Below are 26,049 nucleotides of genomic sequence, written 5' to 3'. Positions count from 1 at the left end.
TGTTTGTGTTTATTTTTTCCCCTACACACGCTTTGAGTAAACTATTATGGACACAGTACAGTAAGTGTTGTGAATTATATTCAATCGGTATGACCATGTAGTACACAGCAGTTAAAAAATATATATATTCTATTGAACAAATGTGTAACTTTTCTACCTACTCATTCCCAGATGTTTCCAGTTGTAGAAACCGTGTAAGCCCTAAACTCAAAGGACAGTTATTGCTGCAAAGCCTGAACAATGACGCATTGGTTGTCATGTAATCTGCAATCCTCCAAATATGATGAAGGTTTGCAAATGCTGCAAAATGTCCGAACCCTGAGCCTGCAGACATATAACATCTCTGATAATGTTCAGATTAGGACTGATGACTAATCCGTTTATTTCAAAATGCTGGTCCATTCCAAGGTCCTAACGTATACTCACAGACACAAAAGGCATTAATGGTTAGTGGGTGTCTCATTCTTTTTTTAACAGGTCTACTTAATTCTGTGAATTAAATACACAAATGCTGGGTCCTCTTGTCCTTTTTCATTGAGCAGATTGGATATTTGCAAACTATGAATGCAGCTTGAATAGATGCCCACCTTCTGGGGAATCCATTCAACGTTAGCTCCGCATTGAAAGCGACAATTTAGAAAATGCAGCGCAGTGACTGGTGCAAATTTCTCGTCATGACACGAGCTGCCGCCGCCTGGACCTGTAGGAACTAGCTGGCGCAGCAGAGTCCAACAGCATTGAGTCAACGTTGCATCCGCGAGGCTGAGACAGCGGCGGCATCTGTGGTCTGCCGTTCCGAGACAGATGGGATGACATAGCGACCGGACGAGCTAACGTTACCTTGACACCTGGATCGGATTGTGTCTTTGATAGTTTGATTTTTTTTTTCTGTCGCTTCGCCGTGTTTTCATTAACTATTTGCTTCTGCTTGTTGGAAGCAGGCCAGTCATCAATGCTCCCCGTGAGCTGCCCTCGCATTGATGTCGATCTAACTTGCTGCAAGCTCGCGTTAGCTCGCTGCCGCTACCCTTCAGACATCGAAGTGGCCACATAAACATGCGGATCATCGAGGCGGAGACCCCCGGGACATCTCTAAATACTTTCTGCAGGACACGAGTTTCGACCACCCGCTGACTGGACTCTGCAGAGACGTTGTGTAAATGTTGCCTACATTTATTTTGTGATTTATTCTGAACATTTTGTAGCTAAAACTCCCAATATGTTAGCCAGTTAGCCGCGGCTAGTGTGTCACGGTGTCGGCTAGCTTAGTTGCTAACTGCTACAAACAAATAAGAAGCTAACAAAACAGTTTAACGTTGCCGCGAAAGAGTGACAGAGCACGTGTGGCGCTCCATTCAATTATCAGTCATTGTTTATTGGGTGTCATCATCTTGCTTACTCTGGGTGTTTGGATTTGGCGGAGTGGTTGCTAACTAAGCCAGCGGTGCCCAACTGCCATAGCCACATTTTGGGAGATGCTAACGTTCCTAGCGTCATTGTTAGCGATTCAAAAGCGCAGACAGTTGGTCATGCTTACCAAACACAGGGGTGGGGAGGGGGCATTAGCAATATCATCTGTACACTAAATGTCCATACTTGCACGATGGACACACAGATGACAAAGCTAGTTAGTTTTGCGTTAACAATTTATTATTATTATTATTATTATTATTTTAGCTTAACTAACGTTTGCCGGTGTTTTTGATGGAAGGCGTTCCGTGCAACGTTAGCTAAGATAGCGGTAGTTCAGTAACGACCACCGGGTACATTTGACGTGTGCTCTCGGACTTAACGATTTAGACAACGTCGTTTTAAGCTAAAGTGAACCTTAACTGGTAAGCAGTGTGCGGTGCATCGTCAATACCAGAGCAGCTGAGTTGTATGTCGACCTACAGCCGGTCTCGGTGCCTCTCTGTGGTTAGCTACCTGTCAAGCTTGGCCAGTAATTCGTTTTACAGGTAAACTGTCTTAGATAACGCTGTTGCCCAGAAATATGAGCCCCAGCAGCCCATGCTCATGTCGATATTTTCGACGGTCAGGATTTTAAAAACAGCGCAATGCGTATTTTGCTCAATGGATTTCAACTTTTTATTGAGTCAGCTAGTCTAAGTGTAAGCGAACTGCAAAACATAAAGTGAATAAGATGCACTGTAGAGCAGCGCTGCCACTACACTCAGCATTTATAGCCTCCTTGCATTGGATCCCTGGCACTGTTCTATTTCTCATTTTAAAATAAACTAGATTCCACTATTTTGTCTGTATACCCCATGTTATCTTTATTGCACATAAAGCAAGTCCTCAAGTGAAGGTACAACAACACATCACCACGTATGTTGGACTTTGATAAGATGCTTTGTTGGTTATCTCAGTAAGTGCAGCCAAATGTATACATGTGGGAGTTGCCGCTGTAGTGAGATCAATTTGAAACTGTGCATTCACTGTTTGGTATTTTGTGTGTTTTCAGAGAGGGGGGAAAAGCGACAGACCTCAAGGACCAGATTGCCAGCTGAACTTTTTGCCTCTCACAGATTGCCAGGGACCATGCTGACCATTCTAGCTGCTGGGTCTATGTTCTTTCCAGGCCTTTTCCTACTGTCCAAACAATGCCTGAAGTCAATCCCAGCTCTGAGGTGGAGCGAAGGAGATGCAGTCATTGTATCTGCCAGGTAAGACTTTCTAAAACTTGTTTGTACTTAAATGACAACAATGTCCCCCCAGAAATTCCAGTATTTCAGTGGTGATTTTTCTGTATTGGCATTCAAGTTGTTAAGTTGCTAAACTGCATTTTTTTTTTTTTGCATTAATGCACTACTTTCTTAGAATGAAAATCTATTCATCATTGTTTGTTATTAACTGGCGTTTCTCTACTCCCAGGTTGGTTTCATCCATCCAGGCAGTCATGGCTTCTTCAGCTGGCTACATCATTGCTTCTTCTTGCGCGGATGTCCTTGAGGACCAGTAAGTCCAGAAGTGCTTTTATTGCATGTAACAAATAGGGATTCGTATTTTCTAAGTCTGATAATCGTGACGTGCCGTGCTGAGGTGCTTTGTTTCATACATCAGCTACAAATGTATACCAAAAATGTGACTTAATATTGCTGCAAGAGTCAGATGCTGTGTAATAGTGTATGAGCAGTTTTTAGTTAAGTTATCTGAACATTTTAAGTGCTTTTTGAGGGAATTCTTTGCTCATATTTTCTTCATCTTAAAAGTCGGCTTCTCTTCCTCTCTACACAGGCATTGGCTGACTAGCTCTTACATCATGTTTGCTGTTCCCTACTTCGTGTATGACATCTACGCAATGTTCATGTGCTACTGGTACAAGCTACGGGTCAAAGGGCACGAGGAGGCCTCTGCAGCACCCCAGAACATGAGCACAGCATTGACCAGCTACTTGCGTCGCGAGTTCCTCATGGTGCTGCACCACGTTGTCATGGTCACCGTCTGCTTCCCCGTCTCTGTGGTAACTATCACACATTGCTCTTTCTGTTGGTCTGAGATTTGATTGAAGCAAGGGGAGAAGTATAGCACAGAATCATGTGTATGTAGCTACCTACAATGTGGACGTTTTTTTAATCATTTTTATTCAAATGATACAAACTTAGTAGATGACTAAGTATGTAGTTTGAAGGTATGTTGGAAGGTGCTGTTAAATTGTGTTAAAATATCTAATCGATCATTGACCTGAAGACTGGGAATAGAGTTTTTAGTAATGTACATTTTTTTCCTAGTACACAAATGTACATTATAGTCAGAATTACCTTTTCCAAAATATAATTTGTACAAAGTTAGTTAGACATGCAACTATTTTAATTATTGATTAATATCCCAAGACAAAACCAAAAAAAATCACATCCATGAAAATAGCTGTGCAAAGTTCATTGTTAACCATGAGTTCAGAGTACTGCTTGTATGGACATTAAAACCACCCACACCGCTTGTCTGATTCTGGTAAAGTAGAAATTACATCTACAAAATGTTTTACTGGTTGCCTCTAGCTAGATATCTTTTATATTGGGTGATTTCTTGCAAATATATAAAAAAAGGAACAAACTGTAATTGTATTTTAGAAAAATAACCAACTTAATTCCTCTTCCTAGTTTTGGCGACAAGGAAAGGGAGATTATTTCCAGGGTATCATGTTCATGGCTGAGCTCAGCACTCCATCTGTCTGCTTAGGAAAAATACTCATCCAGGTAAGTGTCTTGGTTCTGCTGCAAAGAAGGCCGTTGCATGTGCATGTGTGTCACTAAAGTTCTTCTGCACTCTCCACTCCCCTCCCACTTTTCACGCAATGGGGGAAATATTTCCGGTCATTCGTGGCATGCAGCTTGTTCATGTCCATCTGCCCCCTCTGACTGTGTCTTACATGGACAGCACCGTCAGAAACATCAGACATTAATTGGTAACACAGCTTGAAGCTCCCCTTGTATTTGTTTTAGGCATGTGTTTACATTGTTTTAGTGTCCAGATGAAGGTGTTCCCTCCACCGCTTTCTGCTTGCCCCCCATCTGAGGCTCCCACAGCTGTTAGCCTCTGAATATAGCCCCCTAGTATTTAGACTGGATATTCAGCAGATAAAATATCAGCTTGTCCTTCTACCCTCTTATCACTCAACACCCTGCCCCTCCCGTCCCTAACAACTGTGCATGTGACCGTTTGATAAACAACAACTGGCTAAATGCTCTGGCTGTAGGTATAAGAGCTGCCCTCTGGTCCCTATAGAATTCAGAACAGAGTATTGTTGGGATGCCATGTAATTCTAGCATATCAGACTTTCGAACGGGCAGGAGGAAATCCTTTTTTCAAGAAAGCGTGTAAGCTTGTCCTCGGTGTTATCTCACTGAAGCAGGTGGAACGTTCGAGATAAAAGTTAAGTCATAGGCTGTAAACAAATGAGAATGTAAAAACAAAAGGACTGCTTCACTGGCACACACACGCACTGTCCTGCTGCCTCCTGTAGAAATCAGTCAGCGTCAAAACATCTGCATGGCATACGGTGCTCTCCAAATATAACAATGTTGGTATTAACTATTAAACAAGATTAACACCATCAGCTCTTACCAAACTGTACTGCTTGCCTTTCTTTCTCCCTGTCTCTCTCGACATCTCCCTCTGTTTTTTCTGCTCTCAGTACAAACAGCAACACACTCTCCTGCACAAAGTGAATGGGGCTCTTATGCTGATCACTTTTTTCATCTGTCGAGTCCTCCTCTTCCCTTACCTCTACTACGTCTATGGAAGGTATGTCTGTCTTTCCATCTCTGTTTTCTCATGTTCTGCTGTCTCGCTTAGCTTGGTTGGGTAACTTGCACAGCCACACGATCTGTATCTTTTATGGATTATGGAAACAAAACTCGGAACGCGTTTACAATCCTCTTTTATTTCTCTGGATCCAGGTACGCATCCATTCCCTTCCACCTGGTTCCCCTGTCCGTGCCCTGGCACTGTAACCTCGGTGCTGCTCTGCTCATGGCCCCCCAGCTTTATTGGTTCTCCCTAATTTGCAGGGGTGCCCTGCGACTATTCACGGGCTCCTCCCGCTCTCAGAGACCACGTGCAACCACAGGCGCAGCAAAGGAGAGGCAGCCGGATGGCAACGCGTTGCCCCAGCCTGCCAATGGCTACAGCACACGCTCCTCAGAGCCTGAGCTGGCCACTCACTGAGAAAAGTGGAGGGGAGGGAGGGGAGGGAAGGAAGGAGAATGTGTACCAATGAGTATGTAAAGGAAAGAAAGCTGTGACGGAAAGGTGAGACTCGAAACAAGTAGCAAAATGAAGAGAGCTACAAACGACGGCCTCAAATAGTGCTGATGTGTTTACGGCCAGCAGTCAAGGTCTTCGCAGCAAAATGATTTGGTTACTGGCCTTCAAGCACTTCAGCAACCTAGTTTGTATGAAACAAGTGGAGTGTTAGTGCACTAAGTATTTAAGATGTCATCGGGCACTGTGACAGATAGGAACATGCACTGACCTGAGAGGAATTTGCCTGGACGTATAGCAAGCATAGGTGGCTATTTCCCTCATGTAGATAAAATTCAGTCCTCTCTGCCTCACGGTATAGGAAGAGCAGGAAATTAGGAATGTATTATATTGTATGTTAGTACATTTGCTGTAGACGGAAGGTCGAATTCAGTTTAGTAATGAAGAAGACCTTCAAAAAAGAAAAAAAAATCATGGCTAAGCAGTATTTTGACTTGTTAGTGTTTAATATCTGTATCCTCTATGTAGTCACTGTCACTCTAACAACATGTAACCAACCTGCAGACTGACTCATCTTTAGAAAGGAGATAATTTCATAAGACTGTATTCTGCTGCCTTATCCCGTTTTCCCCATTCTCTGCAGTTTCTTTTAGTTTTTAATTTCATTTTTTAATCCTTGGAGGAGAAGGAAGAGGCTTCCTCAGTCAGAAAAATGTGACGGGTGTACATAGCCAATGTAAAATTGTCCTTATTTCCATGTCAGTATTAGGTCAATGCTGGATTTTATTTAATTTTTATTAGGTTGTGTCTCATTACTGCATCAGATGTTTCTACAGACATTTTTGAACGGCGACATTTCAGCGTCAACACAAAACATTTCACCCTTTTACAGCTTAGTCCACGCAAACTTCCCCTGAACGTTATGGCAGTGCTTCTCGTTTCAGTGTAGATATGACTTCATTCCATTGACTGGTATCACAAAGTGTTTTTTTTTTGTTTGTTTTTTTGCATACAAGGAAGTGATGCACAGTAGCGGTCACTTTACAATGAGTGTTTGTTTTTTAAGTTTGGTGCTGAAATTGAAAATATCCATTTGATTGGCTGAAATATTTCAGTGAGGGATCCATAAAGTTTGAGTGTTTATAGCTTTGCCGGGGGACTTGCAATGTTGCCGTTTGAAGGGAAACAAAAGCAACAACAACAAAATCTCGTAGGGAAGCATTCCCTTGTGATAGACATGCAGCACATTTGTCCATGGCAACCTCTTGTGATGTTCCTCATGTATTTTTTTTTAACCATTTTGAAGTCAGTGAATTGTTTTTAGCCTTTTTACATTGTACAAATTGCTTTTGATCATTTAGCCGTTTATTTGATCCACTGGTTCTATGAACTTCCTATGAACAAACTGGCTAGTTTTATCATTTTATCTTTGTTTGAAGCAGCTTCACTGTCCTAGAAATGGGTAGAGAAAAATAGAAAGAAAAACAAAGCTCAGAAACCATCAAGACCGGGCAGCGTGTGCCAAAACATCTGGACAACTGTGGGCATGTTGAACACAGAAATTCCATTGCCGCTCCATGAACTCGTATGGTTCTGCTTCTTGACACTACTAAAACATTTCAACTGATGTACTGTATATTCCACAAAATGCTCGTTATTTATTTGTAAGTATTTATTTATTTATTTATTTGGTTTGTGGTTTTGAATGCATATTTATGCATACATATTATACTATATGCTTCTGAGCCTTATGTGAAGGCTGTTGTTACTCCAACTTAGCTAAAATATACTTCTCTGTCCTGAGCCTGCCTCGAGTCTTCTTTTACTCCTAAATTTTCTCATTATTGAGAGATATAATTTTCAAAATGCCATTTCTAGAGCATGGACCTAGTTTGAACTTAGACGTCACTTCTCCATAAGGAAAATTGAACCACTAGAGGGAACCAGAATCCATATATTTGTATTATATTAACTGCTCTGATAATTAGATTTAAAGCATGGGGGGACACTCTTACCCTGATATAAAACAGCTTTTAATTGGATGTTTTATGAATGAAATTCCAAACAATGTGGAACATTTCTTTAGAAATTGGGGTATTGCATCTCTAGTGTGATAGATATCACTTTATATAGTATGCCATTGTGAGGAATGTATGTATTTGTCTAAGATTTTTTCATAAATGTCATATACCATAGGTATTTAATTCACTGTTTTGCCAACCATACATCCCTGTCTTTTATCCATGACATTTTATGCAAACAAGCATTAGTATAGCACAAACTATCATAAGCATATGCGGTTACAAAGGATGTTTAATCATATTGCCCTCCCATACTGCACACTGACTGTAAGAGTTAACATTCTCCAGGGTTCAAATGTTTATTGCCAACATACAAAACACACATAGAAAACATACAAAACTTCTTGGATAAAAAAATTCAAGTTTTGAGAAAGCCTGGAAAGCAATTGGCCGTATTTGCCTGTGGGCAAGTCCTCATCTCTTAATACTTCAGTATCTCCTCTGTCTCGGGGAGAAGATGGTGTTGGGGTTGCTGTCACGTTCCCTCTCCTTCTCCCGCTCTTTCTGGCTGTTTGGAGACAGAGCCTCCTCCAGCTTCTTTTCGCTCTTGAAGAGATCTCGACCTGTGCGCATGATGTGCTCCTCAATTTTGCGGTGACGCTTCATGTCTGACAGCACTTTGTCCAGTCGAGCTTCCCTTTTCACAGAGGAGCGGGCTGAAGATCCTAGGAGAGAAGGGAGGAAACGTGAACCAGGATTTCCCTAAAACCACCAGACCGTCGCATTCACTGTGCTTAAAGACGAAACACAAGAAACACAGAACACAATTATTATTACCTGGTGTTCTGCGTCTGTTCACAAAAGCATTTTTCGGAGTGGCTTGTGTTTGCTCTTCATCAAAGTCAAACTCTGTTGGAGTTGGAGGCCTGGAGGAGAAAAAATAAAGTCATTCACATTACCTGCACACAATCCAAAATCCTTAAAAATGATGACAAATAGGTATACTGACCTGCGGTCTCTCTCCTCCCTCTCTCTCTCCTTTACAGTATCTTCCTCGTCATCTCTTTCAGGTGAAGGGGCACGATCGGGTGTAGGAGGCCTCCTAGGAAGGGGCACAAAGTTCAATTCCAGCATCTCCCCTTTAGAGAGGAGCTCATAGAGTCTTTTGATCTCAGCAGGAGGGGGCATCCAGTTTTTGGGGTCCTCCTCCATGTCCTCGTCGCTATAGGCAAGGTCCCATTCACCGTCCCCTCCTGCGGCCTGCTTTCCCTCCTCGCCATCCACCTGTGTGCTCGCCTGAGGTTCACACTTGACTGCTTCTCCTCCCACTGCGTTTGTCCTTCCATCTGAAAAGTCAGCGAAAAATTAGTTATAGCACATTATATGTGGGTAACTTTTTTTATAGGTACCACAGATAAGGTATCATATGATACTGGGGTGGAGGGGGGTATGAAAATGAACAATGAAAAACTATTGGTGAAGGAAAAAGATCATAACTTTGAACACATCTGGATTGGAAACATAAGACTCCAAATAAAGCCTTTTTCATTAGTGGTAAAAACGTCATGCTACTACTGTAGCTGCAGATACAAAATTGTTGTTTCCTAATAGAGTTACCATGTCCATCGTTGCTTGTGGTATTCTTTTCTGCAGCAGTCATCTCCGTGTCCTGTTGCTCCGTGTTGCCCTCCTCCTCTTTGCCCGCTGCAGGTGTTTGTATGTCGCTTACACCCAGAGCCTCTATGCCCTCTCTCAGTGAAGAGTCGGTGGCCTCAGCCTGCATCCTTCCTGCTGCTGCCGGTGAACTTTAGAGCCACAGATCGGCTAAACATAAGGGATTAGGATTGTTTTAGTACAACTGGAAGTAATAGGCATGCAAGATAAGAGCTAGCAAGAGTAGCATCACACGAGTAGCATCAGTAGCATCAACTGTTAACTTTGCTGAAGGACAGCAACTGAATGGTCGACAAAGCAACACATTAAAATGCAATATCGTCTTTATTTGATTTAACTATCTAGCTAACGTCAGGCACTGACCGGCAGCTATTTCTGAACAGCAACTTACAATTAGATACAATATACGTGCCTTTAATTGTCATTACCGAATGTCCGGTCGTGTCGTAGATCCCTGGCAGAGCAAAGAAAATGTTCAAATTATCATTCGCCGCGAATAAAATCACCGAAGTTCCCCATGAGACTCTTTAGAGATAATACACGATTACACAGAGACGTAAACATAGCGCCATTTTGGACTGTGTGACGACCTGCTTGGTTCTGTTAGCCTGCGCGTCCCCGCCGATTAAACATCATATGGATAGTCCATTGACTATGCCAGCAGCCTCCTGCGGTTAACGCGCGTGCTGTAGAGATCTACTTCTGGCACGACTTCCTGCGCAGCACGTAATTGCGTACAGGCCTGAAATGCATGTCGGTAATGCATTTAATACACATATTTTACCTTACTATTCGCGATAATACCTTATTTTAAATGGTATATATTTCTACATATGCGTGTTGTTTATCATAACGTTGGCCACTATATTCAATGCACTAATAAATCGTATAAATACGGACGCTAAACGTCAAATAGGCGCCAGTGTGTGAGTGCGTCCTGATTGGTTGATGCTTATTTCCGGTTGTAGCGCTCCGTTTTTGAAAAGTGTTCGGTTAGGTTAACGTTTGACGCTTTGGAGTCTCCATCGCCATTGTTAAAAACGGTGTTAGCAATGTTGCCAAAAGTGAAATAACTTGTTTAAACAGAGGGTCCTCAAAGAGAATCGGTGAGTACTTACGACGTTAAACACTCGGTAACTTAACCTAGGTTGCTAACTTGGCGAGCAACGTACGACTATGAGCAGCTAACGTTAACGTGACCTAGCCATAGCTAAGCTAGCTTGTTATTAGCCGAATGGAGCTATCGTCAATGAAGTGAAACTTTCAGTAAGCGCATGTGTAGCCAAACTGCATTTAAACTGCCATTTTACGTAACGAAAACGTCGTACGTTCGAACGAGATGTGTCTAGTTTGGTGTAGGGGTATTATCTAACATTAGGCTTGTTTTACGTTTCGAGGAGTGACAAATATGGCTCAGCGTGTGGCTGTGTCGGATGGAGCGAACAAGAAGACGTCCAGGGTTCGGGTCGCGGTTCGTCTGCGGCCCTACATGGGCCACCAAGATGAGAAAGACGAGGGCCCGTGTGTGAGAGGCCTGGACTCGCAGAACCTGGAAATAACCAATTGGAGAAATGCCACAGAGACGGTCAAATACCAGTCAGTGTCCCCGGCATCTTGGCACTTAACTCTTAAGCATTTCTAAACGATTCTCTTGTTAATATCTCTAACTGTTTCCTACAGTTTTGACGTTTTTCATGGCGAGCAAACGACACAGCAAGAAGTGTTCCTCTCGTCAGTGAAGCCCATCCTACCGCACATACTGAATGGACAGAACGCAAGCGTCTTCGCCTATGGACCAACAGGAGCTGGTTTGTTACTCCAATATTGCTTTTGTTTATCCAATTTTCACTAAATATTTTTCTTAATGGCGATACATGTTTATGATATCAATGGTGGGATTTTTGGATGGGCATAGGTTGTGTGGACAACAATTTAATATAAATTAAATCACCAGTCAAAACACTTTTGAATGAACCTTTTTTGTTTGTTAGACCCTCTTAGTCACCTCATTAGGCCAATAATGCTCATGTTAACTCCCTTTTCTTATACTAAATGCCCAGTTTTCAAATTGCATTCCTCTTTCATAGGTAAGACCCACACCATGATGGGCAGTTCTGATGAGCCAGGCGTGATCCCCCGCGCCGTTCGTGAGGTCTTCAAGCTGGTCAAAGCAAAGACCGGGGATAATGAATGGGACTACAGCATTGGCATGTCTTATTTAGAAATTTACAATGAGAAGGTACAACTGGTTGACAGTATAGTGTGACCCAAGCATTTCATGTTTTGTTGTACATAATTGTATTTTCTATCCATTTTTGTTTCCTGCTAATTCGCTGACGGTTATAGTTTCTTTTCTTGTTTGCAGTGGTTATTTAGTCGAGTGCTATTTTCCAGTTTGACAATGCATTTCTCTAACGCAATCTTTCTTTCTCAGGTGCGAGATCTTCTATTGCCCAGCTCCCAGGATTTGCCAATCAGAGAGGACAAGGACAAGAACATCCTCATACCTGGCCTCACTCACACAACCATCTCATCCTTCTCAGAGTTTGACAAACAATTTGTCCCTGCCAGCCTCAATCGTACTACAGCTTCTACCAAACTAAACCAGCGCTCCAGCCGCAGCCACGCTGTCCTCCTCATGAAGGTTTGATATGCAGCCTGATTAGGACTAGAGAAAATACTTTTATTTGCTGATGTACCATCTTCTTTGAGAGTCACTCACTTATCTTCATTGAACTGGACTATGCGTGGGTATGCACTGAATAGTCAAACAGCATGTTAAACAGGTCGTGGCCTTGGAGCAGTAGGCCAGGATTTGGTAGCTAGTGCTGAAATAAATTCTTTCTTGCACCTTCCCCATTAGCCACTTCTGGGCTTTCTGGGATTATTCTAGGAGAGAAACCAACTGGAATATACTCTCGATTCACAAACTTTGCCTCTTTTTTTAGCTTCTTAATTCCTGTGGTGAATCGCTGAATACACAATTCATCACATTTATCAAAAAAGCCTCTTGCTGCCTATTATTACCACATTTCAAGTGTGACAATTTGCCCCCAAATTAGAAATAGATATTTTTTCATGTATGAACTATTTTCTTTCTATGAACTACACCTGCCAAACTTATCATGCAGAAGGAAACATGTATATTCCTCATGGATGATAATCTTATGTTCCTGCTCCTGACGGCATGAGATGTAATCTTTAATGGCATCCTGCTAGCCTGAGCTGTAATGTAATCTACGGTAGTTCAGTGGTGCTAGATGAGCTAGTAGTATTGGGTACCCTCTTTCTGTCATGTCTGACCACTGTGTCCTTTCAATGCTCTAGGTTGTGCGGACTCAACGTGCCCTGCCCCACAGACAACAGACAGGAAAGCTGTACTTGATAGACTTGGCTGGGTCTGAGGACAACCGTCGCACCGGCAACCAGGGCATCCGCCTGAAAGAGAGCGGTGCCATCAACCTGTCTCTCTTCACACTCAATAAAGTTGTGGACTCTCTGAACTCTGGCACTGCTGTCCGTGTGCCGTACAGAGACAGTAAATTGACACGGCTCCTACAGGACTCTCTGGGTGGCTCGTCACACTCGGTCATGATCACGAATATTGCACCAGAGTACAAATACTATTTTGATACGTTCAGTGCCCTCAACTTTGCCTCCAAATCCAAGCTCATTGTGAACAAGCCCTTCACCTGTGAAACTGTGGCCGTGCCTGTGCTGCCAGGTGAGTAAAGCTGAGAGAGGAAAGCACTCACTTTTTCCATTCAGAATGCTTACTGGTTTAGAACGAAATTTAATGGGACAAGAAGAGGAAACTGACGGAATGTGACCCAAGGCCAATAGGGGGCACCTGTGTCACATCTCAGAGGATAGTGTGACCAAGAGTAAACAGCCAGCTGTTTCTGGATGTGATGGAAGTCATTTAAAAAAAAAAAAAAAAGAAATTAAGAATTCTGACACCTTGCCTTTGGTTGTAAAGCCTTTTTTTTTTTTTTTTTTTTTTTTTCTGAGAAGATTCCTTATTGATTGAACTGCCTCAGAAGTGTTCTTCAGTGGTGAAAAGAGCAGGTTGAATTCTCTCAATGCTAAGGAACAGCTTATCTTTCAGCATAGGGTACACTGGACCATCCTTTATGACAGGAGATACTGTGGTTCTACAATCCCTTGCAAAAGCAACATTTAGAGCAACTCACCATTTCACTGTTTGTGAAAACAAATTGTTTATGATTATTTTGCATATTTTAATTATTTTCATGCTGTCATACTTATTGGGCTTTGTGTTGATATATATGAGAGGACAGTGACAACCACTCATTATTGCAAAGAGGAAATGTTTATTTTAACAGTTTAATTGATATTGCGAGTTTTTCGAGCAGGGTTGACTGTAAAATGTGACAGCAGCTCCGCCCCTTGGTTGTCTTCTCCTTCAGATCTTGCCTTGACCTCATGACGTTTTCCATTGAAGTCGAGGAAAAGTGGTTTGGAAAAGTCATTAGACATAATTTTTCTACTTTTTGACCACAGTCCCAAGTCTTTTATGCATATTATTGCCTTAAATACATTCCTGATGCTGTTCTCCCCAGTGCTGTAGTTATAGCACTGCAATGCAGCCTCGACTGATTCTGTGCCATCTTCATCCGAATTGCCCTACACTCTGGAGAACCCCACAAACAGTGTTGCTTGAGTGCCATGAATACTAAACTGTTAATTTCCTTTCTGCCTTCATCTCTAGTGAAGCGAGCCAGAGTAGACCACGAGGCAGGCGGGTCTGGCACTGAGCCACAGAAGAAGAAGCAGAAAGACGAGAGAAAACCCGAACAGGATGGGTCCTCACCGTCTGCACATCTTCACAGGTTAAACAAATGCAGATGCTTATTGTTTGGCTAATCAGACTGAGGACCTGTGATCTTGACTGTGAAGAAAATGCATTTGCATCTCAAATCAGTGGGCCAAAATTGTATAGCTTTTACTGAGCAACTCTCCCAGCAGTAGTCCCATTGGCTACAGCTGCTGTGTCTATTGGGATCTCTTTGGGAGAGATACAAGCACAGCTTCCTTGCCATCTGCTGTATAAATCCGTGCCATTATTCCTCTCAACTTGTTTTTGTCTACCTTTTTGACTTTTGAGTGCATTTCAATGGTCCTGACCATACTGTCCCCTGTGTTGTCTACTTAAGTTTCCTCTTTCTTGATTTGTGTTTTTTTGTTTGTTTTTTCAGTCCGTCGGAACCGTCGGTGATGGACAGACTAATAGCTTTGGAGAAGCTGATGATGAACTGCCAGGACAAAGATAAACTCAGTATGTTGAAAGATGTGGCCCAGTCTCGCAAGGAGATCCAGGTGAAAACACACGCCTACATTAAAAACTTCTGTCTGTACGTGATTTAACAGATGCTGATATGATCAGATCGTTATACTCGTCTATCATCTCTCCTCTTCATAGATTCTTGATAGCCAACCTTGCCACTCTTTTGTTTTTTGCAGGAGCTCAAAGAGAAGCAGAGGGAGTTTGAGAGCAAGGCTATTCTTCTCGGTCGTTTGGCTGGTGAAAAGTCCAGTACCAAACATGAGCCTGCCTTCAAGAACAGCACCGCTCCTCTGCAAAGAAAACCTTCAACTGCCACAAAGGCCAATAAGCAACAGGCTGTGGTCCAGCCGCTACAAGGTTGGTTAGAAATGAGTTGTCATTTACCCATTTTTAATTAAATTCTAGTTGTATGAATTTAGCCGACAGTCAACCAGAAATTAGTTTAATTGTAATTGGAACAATTGCAAAGGCTATATCAAAGACTATTGACATCAGATAATACTGTCTTTAAATTGCCCATGAGTGAGGAACTGCTATATGTTGTGTAATCATCTGCTGTTCATGTTTCCCTAAAGAGTAGTCGCACACTAATTCTATCATGTTGAATCACTCAAGTTATTGATGAGCTGCAATGTGATACAAGAGCTCAGTCGACAATATAGGAGCCAAAAAATGTATCCAATGACGATGAGGAGAAATTATTTTTAAACCCCTCATAACTTGGTACCCGTCACGCATATTTACTTTGAAACTGGACTAGACTCAAACAAACTTAACTGTTTTAATGCAGAATTGTGTTTTTAATGTTTTGTTTTCTTCCCTGCAGTGGATATATATTCAGAATGGGTTGTATTGTGTAGTATTGAATACATGTAACACTCATTTGTGTGGTTTCCATCCAGTGTCCCAGCTCCAGCCTCTTCAGCAGCTTGCCGTCGTCAAAAAACAGTCCGTCTGCGTCAAGAAGAAAGAGAGGAAGCTTTCGGACCAGGTTGAGGTCAGCATCCAAGCCTCGACTTTGCTGCGCTTAGCTTGACACATCTGCAGAATTGCAAGCGTCAGATCCAAGCTGACGTAGTGCATTAGGTTCATTTTGTCTTTTGGTTTCGACAGATGCTGCATGTTTTCAATTATTAGGTCAAAATGAATCCAGGCTGATGTGGATAAATACATTTTCAGTTAAAAATATATAAACGATGTACATTTTCTATAACCATAAACTGTCATGAATGTTATGTAGTGAGGTCTAACTTTATCCTTTATTTGTCCCTTTTTTTTATTCCTCAGCCTCCAGATGGTAAAGAGAACATGATAGAGACTGGCTGGGAGTCCCAACTTGACACATCTGTGCTGGAGCACTCAAGACAGAAAATCTTGCACGTTCTTAACACGGGCTCGCTCAAAGAGCTGAAGGGATTGCAGCAAATCGGCGACAAGAAGGGGAAGCTCATCCTCGGCTGGAGGGAGATCCACGGTCACTTCGTCAAGGTTATAAGAGAAAATGTCACCCACATATCGTTTTATTCCATAATCGCCCACACCAATACCACATCCTTCGTTCTTTCTGACTCCAGCTTTACTTTTAGTGACTTCATGTATGCTTTTATTTTGCAGTTGGAAGATTTGACAAAAGTTGAGGGTATGACCGCAAAGAGATTTTCCTCCTTCATGAAGGTAAGACGAATCTTCAGGAAAGTATTTGTGGGGAAGGGAGAGGGTTTAGCGAGTCAGTTTTTTTTCACCAGGTTGGTCCTTTCTGAAATATCTCAACAACTATTTGTTGCATTGCTATTAAAATCATACTGATTTTGGTGGTCCTAGCTTTTTTGCTCGCGACTCCACAAGGTTGACATTTGTGGATTTAAAGCCTGAGCTTGTAGCATTTCTGGGGATCTGTTGACAATAATGGAATACAATTTTCAGAGCTATATTTTCATTAGTGTATATTTCCTGAATCATTGTTTTTCTCCATAGGTGGGTTGCGCCACCATATTTTACAGTAGCCCAGAATGGACAACCCAAACACTGCTTCTAGTGAGGGTTACCTTATGACCAGGCTTGTGAAACTGCTGTAATGTGAGCCGCAGAGTGCAAAACCGTGGTGCCGCCAGCTGCCGATTGACTTAATTTGTTCCTAAAGTGTAGTGTGATAAGGATGGCCTCCGAGTGAGGCAAACGCGGTGCCAAAGTGTTGCACTCTACGCCTCATGTTACCGAAATCTCAGAAAGGGAGGCGTGAGCGGAGGGGTATTCAGTGGGTCGCACTCCGCAACCAGATCACTCAATGGCACCAAATCCTACACACTGTTTGAAATGTCTCAAACTGCAGTATTTGATAGTTTGGCTTTAAAATTTGGCACAAAACACGTCCTGACTTCTCATCTAGTGCCATCACCAGGTGAAAAAGGATTTGGTTTGTCGGTAATATCTGCGAAACAAGTAATGGCGTTCCCAACAGCCTCAGTTGTACTGAATGGGTTTTATATTAAGTAGTTGGCATGCTGAGTTGGTGAACATTATAACTACATAATGTGAGTGTTTATTGTACTAAGCAATTAGCTTAAAGCTCCAAATGTGCACGTCATGTAGCTTTAGGGATGGTGATGCTTTTCACAGTGAGAATCATTCTTTTTTTTCTTCTTCTTTTTTTCAGGCAAACATCCTGAGTGCCATGGGATAGTGATTTTATTTTTAAAAATGTTTTATCTCTTGCTTTTTGCTTTTTAAACTTTAATTTTTTTTAAATCCTTGTTAAATGTGTATATATTCCGTCTCCAAAGCTTTCGTCATTTGTGCTTTTTGTTTTGTTTTTGTAGTTACGGGTGTGCTCCAGTTGATGGCGCATCCCCCCCCCCCCCCCCCTTTTTTTTTTTTTTTTTTTTTAATAAATATTTTACGTGTCATTGAATGTCTTGAGTGCTTATTTCATCACCATAAAGAAATGTCAGTCACTTCACATTTGACCCAATGTACCGTCACTCACCCTGTCCCGGGGTAGTTATCGCGCGTTTCCGGTTTTAAAACCTAATTGGGCCACTTTTTGACCTCTTGTCCTCCGCGAGGCGGAGAGACACGAGGACACGTTTCTGTCAGCGGCTGGTGCGACGCAGCATCGACGCGAGAAGCCGTTTTCCTGGGTGAGGAGAGGAGGATGCTAAACAGCAACCTCCCCCCTCCTCTTCCTCACACATCACGTAGTCTGGTAGATTTCACTTTTCATTTCACCCCCTCCTCTCTGTTCCACCCGCCATCCCGGAGACTCCCCATCCATCCCAGCACACTGCGCTGGAACGAGGCGCTGCTCCGCCGCGTTCAGCCGTCACGTAAAAATAAAGGATATTGTCGGATTTTGCACATGCGTTGTGTCCGTGGAGGAGATGTTTGGTCGAGTAGGATTTTTTTCCCCCTCATGAATATAACGATGTCTAAACCAGGCATGCTCCGGCTGTGTTGAGACAAGGCGCTGGATTAAAAATAAAAAAGGTCAGTTTGATTTACTCCCCACCACCTTTTTGTTCCCTTGCGTGTTGGTGTAAAATGCAAAATTACCAGTCAGTCACAGTTCGAATTAAATGCACGAATCCGACGCGAACTGCATGTTTTTGTTTTTTTTTGCTTATCATTGCAATTTTCGCAGCCCAACATCCAGTGAATTCAAATGACGGTCTAATTGATGCCCCCTCCATCTCTCGTCTATTTCTCCTTTGTCGTCCTCCTGTTAATGCTCTATCCGTGTTTATTTTACCTTTTATGTTCTGGGCCACCATATGCCTATTAGCGCCTGTGTACACACGATGGAATAATGGTATGTACACACCTGCACAGAGATGGCTGCTACTATCGTTTCAAAGAGCCGCCACCATCTGCCATGCCTTTGTACTCCCCGTGTCATTGTGACCTGCTTTCGTTGTTACCTGCGAGAGCTGCTCTGCTGTTTTTATGAGGCCCGCTTTACAGCGGGACATGCACGCGTTTGGATCCATTTACCAGCAGTATTTATTTACAATTCAACATGATATGACTGAGCATACACGAGGATAAACGAGATCTGAAGGTGGATTATCCTGATTTTGAGCCTGATCCCAAAAATGAATCCCCTCAAGCAGAATGGATTTATTATAGTTTAAAAAAAAAAAAAACTATGACCCCAGCGTTGATGTGCTTTTTGGAGAAAAAAACATCTCTAAGTGATGACATGTACTCCATCAAATGAGCATTCCTCTCCTATAACTTATACATTTAACACACATCTCTTGTTAAAACCTGACACCCACGTTTCCCAGAATGCAACCCACCTGCTGTTAGGTTGGCTGGAGATTCTGTTGGCAGCCAATGTAGATTTCGTGCAACTCCCTCTGAATAATTGTATAGTAATTTTCACATCGGGTAATTGCCAAAATATGGTAAACATATTTTGATGTACCTCGTTTACTAGATATTCAAGCCATTATTTATTTATGAAGCAAGTAAAGAAGTTTTTTATTTGTTAGACATATGTAACTCAACTGTAGATCTGCTTTCTGTGAAGTAACTTTTTAAGAATAAAGTGAAGGTAGGAGCTGCTGTAGTAGAGAAAACCCCAACTGTAGAATATAGTTAAATCAGTAATGCCAAAGATCCACAGTGTGACTCTGACATAGATGCAGACCTTATTAAATTCTTGTTATTAATGAGGTAAATAAACCTCGATGCGGCGACACAATTGTCATGACGAGATGCAACTTCATTTTTCTTTGTCATCGTGTGTACGTTTAAATATTATTATTTGTTGGGAATTAAATAGAATTGAACTTTGGGGTTGGGAAAAATGTAAACACTGCTTTTCCAAAAATAATTAGAGCACTGTTTCTTCAGAAAAAGGAAAAGATATTCCTTTCCCCCCCAAAAAACCTTTTTGCACTCTCCTTAATCAGATGAGTGGGAGCATCTTGTGTTTACAAAGATGCTTAAAACCAATTTTCTGCCCCCAGGTGAACGACAAGCAGCCCCCACTGGACTGGACCACAAACGGGCTTCGTTTTCTCCGCTGTCAGCATGGCCGTGAACATGATACCAGCTCCCGCCGTTTGGTGCGGGGAGGAACAACCGGCGCTGCTGGACCAGGAGGACTCCGTGTCAGAACAAGCTTCCATCTCTGTGCTATGCCCACCAGTCAGCAGCGAACCGCTTATCCACAGCAGCAGCAGCAGTCCGGTCAGCACACGGCCTCCCCGCAGCAAATCCAAAGGCGAGCTAGTCATAGTCATCAACGAGAAGCTGAAGAACAGTAAGTGACTGAATTTGACCTCCCGACAGCGGGTTGGGGGGGGGGGGGGGTGATCCAGCTGCTGAGTCAGCTCACTGAGGATAGTGAAGTTCCAGTTAGAGCACACGCACATTTACCTCCTCTGTTTCAAACATTTGCCCGTCCTTTTCGTCCCTCATGTGTAGGTAACGGGATCCACTCGGCGCCCGCAGAGAACACCTCTCCGGTCATTTGCTCTCCTCCCAGAAGGCAACACTCCATCTCGTACCCCCATCACAACAAGACCAGGAAGGGGAGCAGGGCGAGCTCAATCGGCTACACAGCCTTCTCGCCCCGGCCGTCCATTTCTCGCCACTCCAGCATCGCCACCAACCCGCCCTTGGACCGGACCAAAGTCAAAGACTACCTCCTCCTATCCGTGCTGGCCTGCTTCTGCCCCGTCTGGCCCATCAACATTGTGGGATTTGTCTACTCCATCATGGTGAGGACATTTGTCTGTTTTTTCCTGAATCTGCCTCCGTATGAAAACCAAACTGACGGATGGGTTTATCTTTTTTTTCCTTCAGTCCAAGAACAGCCTGGAGCAGGGAAACCTGGACGGCGCCGTGCGTCTGGGACGCGTGGCCAAGATGCTCTCCATTGTGTCACTAGTAGGAGGGACGGTCATTATCATCGCCTGCATTGTCAACCTGGCCAGTGAGTGTCCCAAATCTGACCTTTAACCCTTAACCTCTTTTTTTGAACCCCCCCATGTGTGCAGTGATTAATCCCCCAGAGTTTGTAGCCCTTCTACCACTGATCCTCCTGGCCCCAAACACCCGCTACTGTCACTCTTCATCGCATCACTATATAATATTTAGCTCTGTTAGCACAGTCCTACTGTAATCACTGCTTTTTTTTCTTTCCTTTTTACCCCTGTTTGCACAATATTGCACCAGTTCTGATCTCTTCATACACTGCGGCAATTTAGGAACTATGTCGACATTACACAAACATCAGGTCATATAAATCGCATCAGACTCGGATCTACGTTTTCTGACATATTTCTCGACGTGCACGGGCGGCCTCCAGCTTCATGCCTCAGATTGCTGTGTGTGTATCTGTAGAGTGATGTGTGTAGTCCCATGTCTGTTGTCTTGCCCTGTGTGGAGTGTTGTTGTCCTTGTACCATGTACGTATATACAGTATGTGAGTTGTTGACTTGCTCACGAGACAAATGTACAATAATTGTACCAAATAAAGGGATTCTGATAACAGATCAGTGATTATTACTTATTAGAGACTTGTAAAGAAAGACTAGTCTTTGTCTTTTGCAGGGTCAGTCAGTTAAATGATTCTTTGCCTTTTTACTTCTGTTCAAGCAGATACTTATCTGCACTTTGTTTTCTTTTTCTAATGCAGCCTGTTGGGTCTCATTAAGTCAAGAGATGTCCTCATTAACTTAATGACTGGAAGAGCAATTGTACAAACAGCTTTAACGACTCTGGGACTCAACAACCCTTGTTTTTCTCATTATATAATTTGTCCTCTGTGGTCAGGGAAAGTTTAGACGTCCATATCAGGTTGCAGAATATCTATCTATATATATATATCAACTAATACGCTTCCTTTTCTTCTTTTAGTAAATGTGAAAACCTGAGTTTCATCCCAGGATGAAACTGGATAAGGCATCTGACCGCCTGGCCCGCACCTGCACCACCGTCTTAACCGCCTAGTCATTACCTGGATGTGTGACAAATATGCACCTGATATACAGTGCTTGTATTTCTGTAATCTATATAAATCCCTTTTTGCTATTGGAATAAAAGACATTATGCAAATGCTGCTCTGAGTCAGGAGGGGGGGGGGAGGGGGGGTCGTATTTTAGATGGAAGAGAGAGTAGGCAGTCAAATCAGTCCCTTCGTATTCTGGTCAACACATTCAGAACAATCTTGAGAAACCCTTTCCATCCTTACCCTCCAGGACTGACTGACATGGTCTAGGTGGACTAGAAAAAGGGGGAGACCCGCGGAGGTGGTCATAAACGTGAAACAGGAAGCATCACCTCCCACTTCCAGCGCCACACACACACACACACACCAAATGTCCCCCCGAGTCTATTCTTCACTGCAACCGACGACAGGACGCGTCAGGCTTGTCCTCGGATACTTCGAGAGGCTCTGGGATTTGTGGTTGCACTGGAATCACAGAGCAGAAACTTCACCCAGTAAGAAACACTTTGAATGGCAGTACGTCTTCTCTTGTCTCCGACTTGTCTCCGTGGTCCTCATGACTCCCGCCTATACAGCTTGTGTTTGAGAGTGAGCACGGGTGGGGAAAAAAAGAGGCTTATCAAGGACTGGCTACGGGTGCTAAACTGGAGGGGATTATGAAAAGTCTCACACAGAAGACATCACTGCAAGGAAAAAATGTGTGCCAAAAAAAGGGAATGAGTTCCTTGCTTCCTGAAGACCCTGACCACAGAATTAATGTAGGGTTTTTTTTTTTCTCTCTGCTGCAACTTTACTGTTCAACTGCTCGACACCACTGACCACTGTGAGCCAGGGAGGGGGGATGGGTGGGGGGATGGGTGGGGGGATGGGTGGGCGGGGTACATGTTCACACCAAAAAACACCCTCTGTAGCAAGACATTCATTTTACAGCGAGGCAATTAAGTAATGTGCTATAATCAGCTATAACCTATCTTTTGATAATGTTTGTAAAAGATCATTTTGAAAACTGAACCTCTTAATGTGATGCTCTTGAAGTGCCGCAGTTGACAGATGATGGTTGGCATGGCTATTTTGGCTAACAAATGAAATGGCTTGTGATTGCAGTCAGCGTTGCCGGCTGCAGCCTCGGTCTGCATCCACCTGTGTTTCAAACCGGACAGATTGTGGCTTTTTCTGTCCCTAAAAGTCCCTGAAACACCATAATTGTGCCCATTTTGTTGTCACACACACTTGGATGCTATCTTTGAAATGTGTTAAACTGGTACAAATTTTATGGGTGTGAGATATGACTACTGTGGAGAACTACTTATTGAATCTGATTTATTTTTATTAATATTATCATTGATGTTGTTATTATTATTATATCTCCTGTGTATCTTTAACTAACCTCTAATCCTAATCTACATGTGATTCTCACTGTGACCTGAAACAACTGGGTAGGCATAGATAAAACTCTCCTTTACTATATCCTGGATTTTTGAATCGTGTACAGAAATGCCACAACAGATCCTGCAGACAATTTTCCATAATGATTAAATATGGCAGTCTCTCCCCCCCCCCCCCCCCCCCCAGCAATTAATATGTAAATTTAATTATAATCAACAGTTGGTGTATTCTGCAGATTTAAATCTCAATATTGTGATCATTCTCTAGTTGATATGAGTTAGCATTAAGTAGTTATGATCTAACATAGGCACAGAAACTGACAGTCATCGTGTTACCACCGGGCTTCTAATCGTTGTGGTTATTGGCATGCTGTGGATTTTTTATTACTGTGTGATGAAAGAAGTTGAACATTAAAAAGATAAGATGGCACTTTGAATATTGTACTTCTGCAGCACATTCATAATAAAGACGCAATGCATGCAATGTGTTTCCGTCGTTGTTTTGCAGATGTGAAGCACTGCAGTGGAGATTTAAGAGATTTTTTATTTTTGTTAGGGAGAATAAGTGTCAAAATGATATTATGATTAATTATTTAAAAAGCGATTTTGAAAGGAATAAGACTAGGAGCATTCAGTGGTGCTGTACTTAGACACAACAGTATTTGAAGCTTAATGCTAACATCATGTCTGTTGGGAGTTAGCATGCTAGCATGTACTGATTAGCACTGAACACATTTTCTTTTTAAATAATTGGTACATAAAATGTAAGAAATGATCCTGTGCAAAGTGTTTTACTCCAGAAATGATCCTGGAGTAAAACACTTTATAATTAAAAAAACATTACTGTTATAAAATATGAAGGGAAAGCTATAGTGCATTATTTTTCTTAGCTAGGCTACATGTAGTTGTTAGCTTAGTTGCTTGCAAAAAATCCCAGTTAGGATTGAATGGCTGGCATTAGAATGTTAAGTTATTTTAAAAATTCACTTTTAGGAATTATTATTTTTCCCTAGTAAGTCCTTCTCGTCTATTTTGAAGCTTTTCAGTGTCTTCAAATTGCTAACAAGTGGCTAAATGAGACTATGAAGCGCTCTGTAGTTCGTTTATAGTCTAAAATCGTAAAAGTGGTGTTGAGTTGTGAAGATTATTTTGCATGCAACTTGTTTTTTTTTTTGCCACAGTCCAACATCCAGTGGAGAAATCCCATTGTTTTGTTTTATCGAGGGAACCAGTGCTAACTTCTGGAGTTGGCCTCCAAAAATACGTCATCCCTGCAGCACCCTATTGAGGATGCAGTTTTTGAGGGATTAAAATGGGAGCAAAAAGCCATTACTTGATTAATTTAGCAGGTATTTGGTCATAAACCAAAGTGTCGGACAAATCTAAATTCTGACCTGACCGTGGCGCTTCGTGACAAGTCGGTCAATAGTAATTACAAATCACCCTGCAGAGACATGAATGTCGTGATCCTGATGGTTGTTGAAATATTTCAGTATTTCAAGATGACAAATATTACCTTGCTCTATCTTCTTAAATGTGAAAATGTGCTGCTTTACCTGCTCTTACATTTTGGCAAATTTACTGTTAACATGGAACTTCAAAACCTTTTGAAGAAACTGTGTTTGGCACCCATTGGTTTTTTGTGATGTTTAATAGATTGAACAAACAATTAATAAATCTAAAGAGAGAATTGGGACATAAACTGGAATTGTGTTTGAATATCTGACATGGAAATGAAAATACATAAAGAGCATTAAATATGCATAGCTCCCAAGTTAGTGCTGTGTACAAGCGAACATTACAAAAAATAATGTTCTGCAAAACAAGCGTGACTGTTTTGAGTATATAAATAAATTCATGTCATATTTTTCTTGCAGCCAAATCCTTTGCTCAAAGGGAAAAAAAACAACCACATTTGCAGAAATATGACAGCGCTCACAACGTCTGACAACAGCAAATTCCTCCTCACCAATGTTAACATTTTGACAGTGAAAGGTATTTTTCTTTGTACTCAGCTAATTTGACAGTCCGTCTATACAGTACGGCACGGCTCGGAAGAGGATCAGCATCCTAGACAGAGTCACATCCAGATGCAGTAAGTGGGTCAGGGATTATCCAGCTGGGTCACATAAACACAGAGGCCGTGAGTCAGCTTGGCAGCGTTCGGACGCATCATGATCATCCCGTCGGTCAGATAATGAGATGTACTGACCTGTGGCGATGCCGTTCTATCAGTGCCTGCTTCATTTGCAGCAACAAAATCATTACGAGTGTGAATTAACGCTTCGGGCGAGATGAAAATGAAAAACACACAAAGATAAAAGTTTGCACATTTTCCACATCGGAGAACAAATCTGTATTAAAGGCTCACTTTGAGGGAAACTGTCACAGTAACTTTTATCTGTTTGTTGTCAGAAAATGGCAAATCTGTGAAGCTAGTGTGGTAAATGAGCATATATTTAAGTAGGTAAAAGGTAGGTAAAGCACAGGTGTAATAGTAACTTTAATTAACACCACACCCCATTTAGCTGCTTTAGTTGCAGGCCCCATGTTCCTTTGAATGCTGACTCACTAATGACCCCAAATGGAATGGAGCCACAAACAATATTATTTTTTACATCAGTGTCTTTTTTGCTGTGACAAGTCAAACTGTCCTGAAAAGGTCCCATTGTGGACTGAAAGGTCTTTTTGACTCATCAGGTGTTACTAATGGCATTAACGATGGCTCCCCCTGGTACGAATACAGTGTTTCCAAGTGAAGTTTTGCCTTCTTAATGACTTCAAGCCGAAGAAGAATTTAAAACAGAAATGCAGTTTTTCCAACTTCTGAGCAGGTAACTCCACACTGCTGAGCATGCCACCAAGTGGTGTCAGGGAATGCAGGTGACCCTTCTCGTGAACCGAGCTGTAACCAAGTGTGCTTTCTACATGAAGCTTAATTGAAATGTGATGTTGGCTTCAGGCTCCTATTTGGCCCGTTATTACTGCGCTGCCCTCCTG

At 42.3% G+C, this 26,049-nt stretch overlaps 4 protein-coding genes across 6 annotated transcripts; 3 read left to right on the top strand and 1 right to left on the bottom strand.

The window, feature by feature from the left end:
- Positions 1-742: 742 nt before the first annotated feature.
- tlcd3bb (TLC domain containing 3Bb) lies at positions 743-7,506 on the top strand. Of its 2 annotated transcripts, none has more exons than XM_084001880.1 (7): positions 743-1,151; positions 2,469-2,666; positions 2,875-2,958; positions 3,238-3,463; positions 4,101-4,196; positions 5,135-5,244; positions 5,400-7,506. In XM_084001880.1, the coding sequence occupies exons 2-7, from the start codon at positions 2,542-2,544 to the stop codon at positions 5,665-5,667; spliced, it is 909 nt and encodes a 302-aa protein (XP_083858006.1). In that variant the 5' UTR covers positions 743-1,151; positions 2,469-2,541; the 3' UTR covers positions 5,668-7,506. The 2 variants fall into 2 exon arrangements, with proteins under 2 accessions (XP_083858006.1, XP_083858005.1); XM_084001879.1 differs by having other exon boundaries at positions 743-1,156; positions 2,465-2,666.
- A 558-nt stretch (positions 7,507-8,064) lies between these two features.
- pagr1 (PAXIP1 associated glutamate-rich protein 1) lies at positions 8,065-9,987 on the bottom strand. Of its 2 annotated transcripts, none has more exons than XM_084001882.1 (5): positions 9,827-9,987; positions 9,342-9,548; positions 8,734-9,070; positions 8,562-8,650; positions 8,065-8,449 (listed from the first exon to the last, which is right to left on the bottom strand). In XM_084001882.1, the coding sequence occupies exons 2-5, from the start codon at positions 9,505-9,507 to the stop codon at positions 8,214-8,216; spliced, it is 828 nt and encodes a 275-aa protein (XP_083858008.1). In that variant the 5' UTR covers positions 9,508-9,548; positions 9,827-9,987; the 3' UTR covers positions 8,065-8,213. The 2 variants fall into 2 exon arrangements, with proteins under 2 accessions (XP_083858008.1, XP_083858007.1); XM_084001881.1 differs by having other exon boundaries at positions 9,811-9,981.
- Positions 9,988-10,368: 381 nt separating this feature from the next.
- kif22 (kinesin family member 22) lies at positions 10,369-17,609 on the top strand. Its single transcript, XM_084039603.1, has 13 exons — positions 10,369-10,504; positions 10,796-10,994; positions 11,079-11,206; positions 11,486-11,637; positions 11,833-12,042; positions 12,726-13,122; positions 14,131-14,251; positions 14,618-14,738; positions 14,883-15,063; positions 15,609-15,703; positions 15,994-16,194; positions 16,321-16,380; positions 17,360-17,609. The coding sequence occupies exons 2-13, from the start codon at positions 10,807-10,809 to the stop codon at positions 17,384-17,386; spliced, it is 1,881 nt and encodes a 626-aa protein (XP_083895729.1). The 5' UTR covers positions 10,369-10,504; positions 10,796-10,806; the 3' UTR covers positions 17,387-17,609.
- Positions 17,610-19,680: 2,071 nt separating this feature from the next.
- prrt2 (proline-rich transmembrane protein 2) lies at positions 19,681-22,492 on the top strand. Its single transcript, XM_084039612.1, has 4 exons — positions 19,681-19,972; positions 20,137-20,432; positions 20,518-20,647; positions 21,574-22,492. Exons 1-4 carry the CDS (start codon positions 19,741-19,743, stop codon positions 21,588-21,590), a joined length of 675 nt encoding a protein of 224 aa, XP_083895738.1. The 5' UTR covers positions 19,681-19,740; the 3' UTR covers positions 21,591-22,492.
- Positions 22,493-26,049: the final 3,557 nt, after the last annotated feature.

Source organism: Eutrigla gurnardus, assembly GCF_963514095.1.
Source record: "Eutrigla gurnardus genome assembly, chromosome: 22".
Classification (NCBI taxonomy): domain Eukaryota; kingdom Metazoa; phylum Chordata; class Actinopteri; order Perciformes; family Triglidae; genus Eutrigla; species Eutrigla gurnardus.
Note: the sequence above shows the minus strand (reverse complement) of the source record. Positions and strands in the feature narration are given on the sequence as shown.

Bases quoted from the DNA above. Each gene is read 5' to 3' on its own strand.
- tlcd3bb (XM_084001880.1), top strand. From the start codon at position 2,542: ATGCTGACCATTCTAGCTGCTGGGTCTATGTTCTTTCCAGGCCTTTTC. The intron at 2,667-2,874 runs GTAAGACTTTCT...CTCTACTCCCAG, and splicing joins GCAGTCATTGTATCTGCCAG to GTTGGTTTCATCCATCCAGG. The intron at 3,464-4,100 runs GTAACTATCACA...TCCTCTTCCTAG, and splicing joins TCTGCTTCCCCGTCTCTGTG to TTTTGGCGACAAGGAAAGGG.
- kif22 (XM_084039603.1), top strand. From the start codon at position 10,807: ATGGCTCAGCGTGTGGCTGTGTCGGATGGAGCGAACAAGAAGACGTCC. The intron at 11,207-11,485 runs GTTTGTTACTCC...CCTCTTTCATAG, and splicing joins CTATGGACCAACAGGAGCTG to GTAAGACCCACACCATGATG. The intron at 16,381-17,359 runs GTAAGACGAATC...TCTTTTTTTCAG, and splicing joins GATTTTCCTCCTTCATGAAG to GCAAACATCCTGAGTGCCAT.
- prrt2 (XM_084039612.1), top strand. From the start codon at position 19,741: ATGGCCGTGAACATGATACCAGCTCCCGCCGTTTGGTGCGGGGAGGAA. The intron at 19,973-20,136 runs GTAAGTGACTGA...CCTCATGTGTAG, and splicing joins CAACGAGAAGCTGAAGAACA to GTAACGGGATCCACTCGGCG. The intron at 20,433-20,517 runs GTGAGGACATTT...TTTTTCCTTCAG, and splicing joins GATTTGTCTACTCCATCATG to TCCAAGAACAGCCTGGAGCA.
- pagr1 (XM_084001882.1), bottom strand. From the start codon at position 9,507: ATGCAGGCTGAGGCCACCGACTCTTCACTGAGAGAGGGCATAGAGGCT. The intron at 9,071-9,341 runs GTAACTCTATTA...CTGACTTTTCAG, and splicing joins CACAAGCAACGATGGACATG to ATGGAAGGACAAACGCAGTG. The intron at 8,651-8,733 runs GTCAGTATACCT...TTTCTCCTCCAG, and splicing joins AGGGAGGAGAGAGACCGCAG to GCCTCCAACTCCAACAGAGT.